General features: G+C 41.4%; 1 protein-coding gene across 1 annotated transcript in view; it reads left to right on the top strand.

Annotated features, from left to right (window-relative positions):
- Nucleotides 1-1,068: 1,068 nt before the first annotated feature.
- Nucleotides 1,069-10,532, top strand: part of GFRA2 (GDNF family receptor alpha 2) — a gene marked incomplete at its 5' end in the record, with an annotated part of 79,624 nt that continues 70,160 nt past the window's right edge. Inside the window, one exon of the mRNA XM_056813654.1 lies at nucleotides 1,069-1,448. Coding sequence (XP_056669632.1) covers nucleotides 1,069-1,448 — 380 coding nt within the window. The remainder of the gene's footprint in view (nucleotides 1,449-10,532) is intronic.

The raw sequence follows: 10,532 nt of genomic DNA, 5'->3' as shown, positions 1-10,532 counted from the left end.
TCAGAGGGACTTAAGAGAAAGAATGTTATCCACATCGAGAGAAAGAACTGTGGGAGTAGAAACACAGAAGAAAAGCAAATGATTCATCATTTGCTTAAATGGATATATGATTTGAGGATTTGGTTTTAAAAGATTGCTCTATTGCAAAAATGAATAATATGGAAATAGAGATTTGTATAACCCAGTGGAAGTGCTTATTGGATCTGGATGTGGGGAGGGTAGAGGGGAAGGAAAGAAAATAAAATAGGTAAACACGGAAAAATATTTTAACAAATCACACATTCTCATGTGGTATCTAACACTGTATCTGGTACAAGTAGGTGCTTAATAAATGTTTGTTATTATAGAATTCCACCCCCCCCCCCATAATAACAATTGTGCTAGAACTGTCTAGTTTGTTGGGATAGCAGCTGAGGTGCTGGACCCAGAGCTCTAAGACCTCAGACTCCCATTTAGCCTCTGATGGTTATTAGTTGTGTGACCTTGGGCCTCAGTTCCCTCGTTTGTAAAAATGATAGAATTAAACTAAATGGCTTCTGAGATCCTTTCCAGCTGTGGGTCTGTGAGTCTTTGATCTTAGCTCACTTCTCTGGCCATCAGTTTCTTCATCTTCTTCATGGGGATAAAGGGGCACTTTTATTGTCTGTTTCATAGAACTGTTGTGAGGATCATATGATGATGCACGTGTAGATCTTTGTAAACTTTAAAATGCTATAATAATAATAATGATAATAATAATTATTATTAATAACAGTAATCAGTAGACCTGGGTTCTAGTCTAAATAATAAGGATTTGGAGATCATCTAGCTAAGGAAACTGAGGCTTGTAGAAGTTAAGTGATTTGTCTAAGATGACACGGGTAAGGAGTTCAAGGCTAGATTCAAACTCAAGCCTTTGACAGCAAATGACAGACTTTCTGGGCTTAGCTTCCTCATCTGTCAAAGGACACATGCATGCTCTCCCAATCACAGATGGTGGTGAGATGTGTGTTTTGAGAGGCACAAAGGGCTCTGCCTCTGTGAGGGCTCATTATTTCTATTTCTGCCTTTGTTCGATGCCCCCAATGACTCAGATCCCCTTCCTCGTCCTCAGGGACAGGGGCAGATCCGGCCATGAGCGTAAAGAGCAACCACTGCCTAGATGCCGCCAAGGCCTGCAACTTGAATGAGAACTGCAAGAGGCTGCGGTCGGCCTATATCTCCACCTGCAACCGGGAGGTCTCGAACTTTGAACGCTGCAACCGACGCAAGTGCCACAAGGCCCTGCGCCAGTTCTTCGACAGGGTGCCCAGCGAGTACACCTACCGCATGCTCTTCTGCTCCTGCCGCGACCAGGCCTGTGCCGAGCGCCGCCGGCAGACCATCCTCCCCATCTGCTCCTACGAGGACAAGGAGAAGCCCAACTGCTTGGAACTGCGGAACATGTGCCGGGCTGACCACCTGTGCCGGTGAGAACTCCCTGGTGTCTGCCACTGCCCAGGGAGGGTCAGGGTGGCTCAGTGGCCCTCATGTTGGGCATGGGGTGTGTGGGTGTGTGTGTGTGACAGAGAGAAAGATAGAGAGGAGAGAGAAGAAAGACAAGGACAGAGACACAGAAGAGAGAAAAGACAGCTACAGATAGAGAAGAAAAAGAAGAGAGACATAAAGAGAGGAGAGTAGAAAGAGTGAAAGAGACAGAGGAGAGAGAGAGAGAGAGAGAGAAGAAGAGAAAAGACAGCTACAGATAGAGAAGAAAAAGAAGAGAGACAGAAAAAGAGGAGAGTAGAAAGAGTGAAAGAGACAGAGGAGAGAGAGAAAGAGGAGAGAGAGAGAAGAAAGACAAGGACAGAGACACAGAAGAGAGAAAAGACAGCTACAGATAGAGAAGAAAAAGAAGAGAGACAGAAAGAGAGGAGAGTAGAAAGAGTGAAAGAGACAGAGGAGAGAGAGAAAGAGGAGAAGAGAAAAGACAGCTACAGAAAGAGAAGAAAAAGAAGAGAGACAGAAAAAGAGGAGAGTAGAAAGAGTGAAAGAGACAGAGGAGAGAGAGAAAGAGGAGAGAGAGAAGAAAGACAAGGACAGAGACACAGAAGAGAGAAAAGACAGCTACAGATAGAGAAGAAAGATAGAGATAGAGAAGAAAAAGAAGAGAGACAGAAAGAGAGGAGAGTAGAAAGAGGGAAAGAGACAGAGGAGAGAGAGAGAGAGAAGAAGAAGAAGAAGAGAAAAGACAGCTACAGATAGAGAAGAAAAAGAAGAGAGACAGAAAGAGAGGAGAGTAGAAAGAGGGAAAGAGAGAGGAGAGAGAAGAAACAGAAGAGAGAGACAGAGAAGGGAGAGAGAAAAGAGAGAATAAAGGGAAGAGAGAAAGTAAAGAAGAGATAGTGGGAGGGAAAGAGACAGAAATCGAGAGAGAACAACAGACATACAGAGAGACAGAGTTGGAGAGAAAGAGACAGAGAGGAGAGAGAAGAGACAAGGATAGAGACAGAGAAAATACAGAGATAGAGAGAAGAGACTGAAAGTGAGAAATAGGAGAAAGAGAGGGGAGAGAAGAAAGAGAGGAGATAAAGAAGGAAGGAGAGAGAGGGGGAGAGAGGAGAAGTGGGAGAGAGGGGAGAGAAACGGACAGACAGAGGAGGAGAGAGATGGATAAAAATAGAGACAAAGAGAGAGGGTCAGACAGAGAAGAGGAGGGGTGTGTGGCTTATAATTATAATGAAGTGGGTGGGCTTGGGGATGGGTTGGTAGAGGCCATTCCACGGAGTATACCCTGAGCTGCCCAGTCATGAGTGCCTGATCCACCCCCTGCTACAATAACACTTGAATCCAATCTGAACAGCCCCAAACGAGGTCCTGAAAGCCTTTTAAATACTTTACGTTATCATGCTCCATGTTCCTTTGTGATGAGATGTGATGATGAGACGTGCATGAGTAGCTCAGATGATAATCCACATTTGTCTAGTTCGTTAAGGTTTCCAAAATGTTTTCCTCATAGCAGCCCTTTGAGGTATGTCAGGGAAATATTCCCCACCCACCATTTTTTTTTCAGATAAACTAAGGCACCAAGAAAGGGTAAGTGACTTGTTTATGGTCACATGACTAATAACATATAGATTCTAAGATGGAAGGTAAGGGTTGAAAAAAAAAAGAATCAGTACAAGTATTGGTTGTATTGGTTCCAAGGCAGAAGAGTGGTAAGAGCTAGGCAATGGGGGTTAAGTGACTTATCCAGCGTCACTCAGCTGGGAAGTGTCTGAGGCCAGATTTGAAAGTGAATCCTCTTGGCTCCAGGCCTGGCTCTTAATCCACTGAGCCACCCAGCCCACTTATATTGATTCTAAGATAGAAAGTAAGAGTTTTTTCTTTTTTTAAAGGAACTGATAGTTTTTTCAGTGTGAGCATTTATACCTTGGAAATTGGCAGCTGTTACAAATGAAAACTTGATTTATTGTTTTGTTGATTGTCTAGACTTAAGAAAGTGATGGAGAAAGTCTTAATAGTGAAAAATTAAACTGAAATGTATGTCATGGGTCCTTTTTTACCCCTGAGAGATAGCTGCTGAATACTTACCAGAACAACACTGTGTAAAGGGGAATAAATAAAGAAATTTAAAACAAAAGCAAATTATGGTAGGTCTTGCATGTCAGATTGAGGAGGTTGGACCTTGTTCTGTAACCAGTCAATGAACATTTATTAAGAGCCTAATCTAGGGGCAGTTGGGGGGCTTGTTGAATAGAGAGACTGGAGGTCCTGGATTCAAATGTGGCCTCAGACACTTCTTAGTTGTGTGACCCTGGGCAAGTCACTTAATCCCCGTTGCTTAGTTATTGCTTTTCTACCTGCATTGATTCTATGACAAGTTAAGGGTTAAAAAAAAAAGAATGGACTCTAAATGAACACTATAATGCAAACTCCAACAACAGGGAAATGGGTTCGAGTCAAGAACACATGTGATAACCAGTGGAATCATGCGTCGGCTATGGGAGAGGGAAAGGCGGGGGGGGGGGGGGAGGAAGGGGAGGGGAGGAAAAGAAAACGATCTTTGTTTCCAGTGAATAATGTATGAAAACGACCAAATAAAATAATATTTTTTAAAAAAAAGAATGATAGTAGATAGTAAAGTGAGTGAAAAGGAAGAGAGATGTATGGTTGAGATGTTTTAGAGGGGTGTTGATAGAATTCCTCTAGATGGATTCTGAACTAGATGAATGGTTTGAACCCCTCACCCTCTACAAAGTAGTAATTAATGGAGGATATAATTATGGAGAGAAGTATCTAGTGGAGTGCTCCAGAACTCTATTTTTGGTTCTGTTCTGTTCAGCGTCCTTATCAATGCCTCATGAGAGCTTGCGGTATGTTCATTAAGTGTGAGGGTCATACAAAGTTGAAATTGATAGCCATTGGGTTGAAATAACAGAAAGGGAATCAAAAAAAGACTTGGATGGGGTAGACCAAAGTACTAAATTGAACACAAATTAATGTAATAAGGAATAAATGTAAAGTCCTATATCTGGGTCAAAAAATTCCCTGCATGAGTGTAGGCAGGGAGTTTTGGTTAGATGGTGTTTCATAGGAAAGAGATGATAAACTCGACATGAGTCAATACTATGAGATGGTAGCTTCAAAAGTATCCATCATCTTAGGTCCAGAGAAATGGGATATTGGGTCCAGAATGAGACGGATTCTTATCTGTTTTCCTTTGCTCTGGTCAGCACATCTGTCTGTTGTGGGTGCCACATTTGACAAGCCAGTGTGTGTGTCAAGATGGTAAAGTGATTTGAAACTATTAAAATGGAGAGTAGTTGAACAAACTGGGGATGTTTAACCTGGGAAAGAAAAGACTTCAGGAAAATATGATTTCTGTATTCAGGTCTTTGAAAGGTTGTCATGTAGAAAATAGATTAAATTTATTCTGTTTGACCCTAGAGGGCAGAGATAGGATTAATAGGGAAATGGGTTTCAGCTCAATGCAGGGAACAACTTTTAGATAATTACAGTGATTCCAAAATGGAATTGGATGACATGCATGATGATGGAGGTTGGGTGGCTCCTTTTAGGAGGCATTATAGATGAGATTAATGATTTCTATCAGGACTTGGTCTAGATAACTTTGGAGGATTCTTCCTAATTTTGTGATTCTGTGAAATGATTTTGTGATTGATTAGATATGGGTGTGTGTGTGTGAAAGAAAAGGCATTGCAATAACTGGAAAATGATGGTTCCATTAAAACAGGTATTTTAACTTTATTTTGGTGACATGGACTCTTTTGGAGGCCTGGCTAACAATAGACCCCTTTTCAGAATATTATTTTTTAATGCAAAAATAAAATACATGAGATTACCAAGGAAACCAGTTATATGGAAATGTGTTTCTCAAAAATATTAAAAAGAGACCTTTGCATGGGACAGCTAGGTAGCATGGTGGATGGAGTGCCAATGGAATAAGGAGGACTTGGGTTCAAATCTTTCCTCAGACACTTCCTAGCTGTGTGACACTGAGCAAGTTGTTTAACAAAATTGTCTAGCTCTTACTGCTTTTCTGCCTTATAGCTAATACATAATGTTGATCCTAATACAGAAGGTAAGGGTTATTAAAAAAACAAACCCCAAACAAAAAAACTCTTTGCATTAATAGAAAATGGTAGAAGAAAGGAGGCAACCATATGGCTCAATGGATAGAGCACTGGGACTAGAGTGGGGGGTTTAAATCCAGCCTCAAACACTTACTATGTGGCCCTGGGCAAGTCATTTATTTGCCTTAATCCACTGGAGAAATCTTTGCCAAGAAAACCCCATGGACACTATGGCCCATGGGGTCATGAAGAATCAGACGTGATTGGACAATATCATGACAAACCAAAGTAAGGAGAAGGAGCTATTTCACTTGTAAAGATGATGAGTTTGATTTTAGACATGCTAAATATAAAGCACAGCCAGAGAAATCCATTAGGTAATAGAAGATATGGGTCTGGAGTTCAGGAGAGATTGGACATAAATATGGAGAACTGGAGATTCATCCACTGGATGAAAAGCAAGATTTCACCCCTTTTCAAGAAAGAGGTAGCCTGGATTAATCAGTCAAACAACAAATGCTTATTTAGAGTTGACAATATGCCAGGCTAGGCACTGGGGATATAAAGAAAAAAAATCAGAAAATCCTCACCCTCAGAGATTTTACAGTGCATTGGAGGGATACAACATATTCACCATGAAAGGAGTCTGGAGAGGCACTAGTAACTAGAGGAATCAGGAAAGGACTCTGGAAGGACACCCTACTTGTACAAAGGTCCAGAGATAGAATGTTGTAAAGGGAATAGCAAGTAGTAGGGTTTGGCTGGAGTGTAGAGGGCTTGAGAGCAGTAATCGCTTTAGAAAGCTTGTTTGGAGCAAGGTTATGAAGGGCTAGAAATGTCTGAGAAGTTTACATTTTATACAAAAGACTTAAAGATGTGACACACCATACCTGTGCTTTAGGAATCATGTTGGCAGCTAACCATATGGTGGATTGGAGAGGGAGGGCCTCATCTAGGGCCATTGTGGGGCCAGTCGAGAGATGGAGACAAATGTGAGAAAGGTTTGGCCATCAGTTAGTATTTATTAAGCACCCACTATGTGCCAGACACTGTGCTAAGCTCTTCAGATAAAAAGAAAGGCAAAAGATAGTCCCATTTCTCAGGAAGCTCACAGTCTAGAGTAAATAACATTTGGCAAGTCATTGACTGTCGAGGGTGTAAAAATGGAGATTTTGAACCCTTGATATCAATTCCCAGAAGTCCTTGGTATTTCCCAGAATTCCCTATAATCTAACTTGAATCTCCACCTGGGCAAGATCACAATTGATATTTAACTGACAGTAACACCTCCTATGTGTGCTTCTCTGCTCTGCCATTGCAATGATGTAGTAAGCTAAGCGCAGGGATTTTGAATGGGCACATGGTTATTATTTTGTAGCCTTGATTTCTAATAATCCTTAATGAACCTCAAAAAATATAATATTTAATTACTAGATACTAATTTAAGTTTTACAAGGGTGAGTAAGAATGAACAGTCCTGGAAGACTCTATTTAAGAAATGGGTGGCTGAAAGAATTATGGTGCCCCTGAAAGAAATAGGGAGGTTACGAGGAGGAATAGATTTAGGGCAAAAGATAATGAGGGTTTTTTTTGGACATGTTGAGTTGGAAATTTCTATGGTCCCTGTAGGTGGAGATGCCAGACAGACAGTTGAGAATTAGGGGCTAGAGCTCAGGAGATGGGTGAGGGTTGGGTGTGTATGTAGATAAGGGAGTGACCATGTGGAGGCTCTCCATTGGAGCTGGTGAGATCAGAAAACACAAAGAAAGAAGAGTAGAGGGAATTATGGTTGTCCTGAGGGGTAGATGTAATAATGTATTCATGATACTGGGGTTCTAGTTGTGGTTTTATTGCTAAGTGATTGTGTGACCTTTGGCAGGTCACTTCCCTCAATTCTTTCATCTGGAAAATGAAGGGGTTCATTTTAATGATCTCTAAGCTCTAATGATCTTCCAGCTTTCATATTCTATGTGCCTATGATTCTATGTTTAGAGAAGGTGTTCAGCCCTGGAGAGGAATCGTTTAAAGAGTCAGAAAAGCTATTGACCAGGGAAAAATAGGAATAAAGCAGAAGGGAATGTTTCAAAAGGCTAAAGGGTGGGGGTACATTAAGGGTCAAGGAAAGCAGAGGACTAAGAGTTGACAGTCAAGTGAAGACACTAAGCCAGAGATATGACGTTTGTTCACAGTAACTTTTAGCTTTTGTGTTCTTTATGAGCTGTTGGATAATGGAGGAGGTGCCACCATTTTTATGGTTTAAACATTTTTCTAAAGTCTCAAGGGATTCTGTCCCATAGAAGAGGAATAGTCTTAAGACCAGGGCATACAGTGGCTATTTAATTTTCTTGCAACAGTGGCCAGATAAGTCCTAGCTCTTAGACAGGGCCATTTACTCCTACCAAGCTATTTGTTATTCATACATGACCACTGAAGTAGCTGGAGAAAGGCGGCGATGGAATTGCCTTCTGGAATCTTGGCTGTCTAGGGATTGGGAAAATCATAATGTTGTAGAGAAGGGTTCTTAATCTGATATTTCTCATATATCTCAAGTCAAGAAGTTTTCTTCTACCCCACAGGGGATATGTGGATAGATTTTAGGGCCTCAGAAAACTTGGATAGTAAAAATTACATCTTTATTTCAATATAATGGATTTTTATTAATTTCTGACTTCTTTTATTTTGTTCAGTTAAAACCCTTATTTTGAGAAGGACCCAAAGACTTATATGATGCAAAAGGAATTCAAGGATTTATTTTATAGTGTATTCATTTAAGATCTTTTTCCTTCTGGAATTTAATTTAGCTGTAGCAAAGTCTAGGATTGAGATGGGGGTAGCAGGTAGGAGATAAAAGACTAATGGCAAATAAAGGCACTATTATGTAATGGGGGGCAACTAGGTGGTGCAGCAGATGGAACATCAGGACTGGAATGAGGAAGATCTAAGTTCAAATCCAGCCTGACACTAGCTATGTGAGCCTGGGCAAGTCACTTATCCCTATTTGCTTTAGTTTCCTCACCTATAAAATGAGCTGGAGAAGGAAATGGCAAACCACTCTACTATTTTTGTTAAGAAAACTCCAAATGGAGTCATAGAAAATCAGACATGATTGAAACAACTGAATATGTAATGGTAATAGCACTGGACTGGGATTTAGGAGATCTGGGTCTCTTCCTGACTCTGTCACTAAATAGTAGTGTGACCATGGAAAAAATAGCTTCTTCTTTAGTGGTCTTGGGTTGCCTTTATTTAAAATGAGTGGGTTGGAATAGATCAACCAATCAGTAAGCATTTATGTATTCTAGATATTGTGTGTAGAGACAACTCTTTACAATAGCTGGTCTTTTTAGGTTTTTATCCCATCTGAAATTTTGTGATTTTATAGTGTTACCATTTAATTTAATCATCCATTCCTGATAAGCTCTCTGCTGTAATTCCTCTGACTTTATTTAAAACCCTTGCCTTCTTAGAATCAATACTGTGTATTGTTTCTAAGGCAGAAGAGTAGTAAGGGTTAGGCAGTGGGAATTAAATGACTTACCCAGGGTCACACAGCTAGGAAATGTTCAAAGTCATATTTGAACCCAGGACTTCTTACCTCCAGTTGTGGCTCTCTATCCACTGGGCCACCTAGCTGCCCCCATTCCTCTGACTTGTTAAGAATAAGATTCACCAAATTTGGCAAGGCAGGAGGTTATATTTGAAGGGCTCTCCCCATGCCCACTTCTTCCAGATGTCCTCACACTTAGGCAGTAGTGTACTGGTAAATGTCTGAAAAAGAACACACTTTGGGGTTAAATCTGCATTATTAACATTTTTGCTATCACTTTCTTAAGTCTAGACAATCATCAAAATAATAAGTCAAGCTCTGATTTATAGTGTTTACCAATTTCATGTGAAAATTTTACCCTAGACTCAGGTTCAAGCTGGCTCTCCCTTTCTCCTCAACTCCACCCTGGTTGGAACTCTCAGAACTGTAAGGAGTCCACTAGACTCCCTCCTTAGGAAGGTCCAGGGTGCACTGGGCAACTATAATCTGGAGCCCTATATATATCTCATTTATAGTTTAGGATGCATCATGAGTCCTAACTGTGAATCTAGAGAACACGATACCTGAGTTTGATTCCCAGGTGGTTCTGCGGAGGTGTGGGCACCCTCCCTTCCCTTTCCAGCTTTGCTCATCACTTAGCCTGATTCCTCCGATTCTCCTATGGAAAACCTTCTTGATTCACAGGATAGAAGTGGAGAACTGTGGTGGTGGGTGGACCTAGAATGAACCTTTCCCCTCCACAGCTGAGGAGCTAAAGCCAGAACGGATGAGCAGCAAAGATGCCTCGTGAGTTCTGGACTCTTTGAAAGTGAAGTTTCCATCCTTGGATATCTTCCTGCCGCAGACCCTGGGCTTTGGCGTCCTGTTACTGACTTTCCTAGGACTACCATTTCCCACCTCCCCTTCGATGCAGGAAGCCCATCTGACCTGCCCATGCGTCATTGATAGCGAGTTCTGGGATGAGGCTCTGCCAGAGCTCACGGGGACTGGCCCCAACTTAGAGCCGGTTCATTGATTCGCTGTGAGGTACACCTTTGGCAGGTCTAATACATCACTGGGGTGATATTTAGCAGACTCTGCCATGCCATCTTATTAAATGTCACTAACGATAAAGTGTCTAAGCCTCTCCTAAGATCAGGGCATCCGAAGAAGCCTCTGATTAAACATTGACAGTTCTGTGTGGGAGCTTGGGGGTGGGAGGGGACGTCTAAGCCCGAAAGCACAGCTCGGGTCCAATCTTCTACATGAAGCCTTTTCTGATCCTCCCCATTTATCAGTATCCTTTCCCTCTGGAAGTTATTTTGTATGGCATTGGATGTACTTGTATTTACTTGTGTATCTACTTATTTGTGGATGCTTTGTATCTCCTTTCCTTCCCCACAACTGCAGTGTTTAGCATAGTACCTTGCGCATAGTGGGTTTTTAATGAA

This window comes from Monodelphis domestica, chromosome 1, assembly GCF_027887165.1.
Source record: "Monodelphis domestica isolate mMonDom1 chromosome 1, mMonDom1.pri, whole genome shotgun sequence".
Classification (NCBI taxonomy): domain Eukaryota; kingdom Metazoa; phylum Chordata; class Mammalia; order Didelphimorphia; family Didelphidae; genus Monodelphis; species Monodelphis domestica.
The sequence above is the reverse complement of the archived record's forward strand: the minus strand, read 5'-3'. Positions and strand labels throughout refer to the sequence as shown.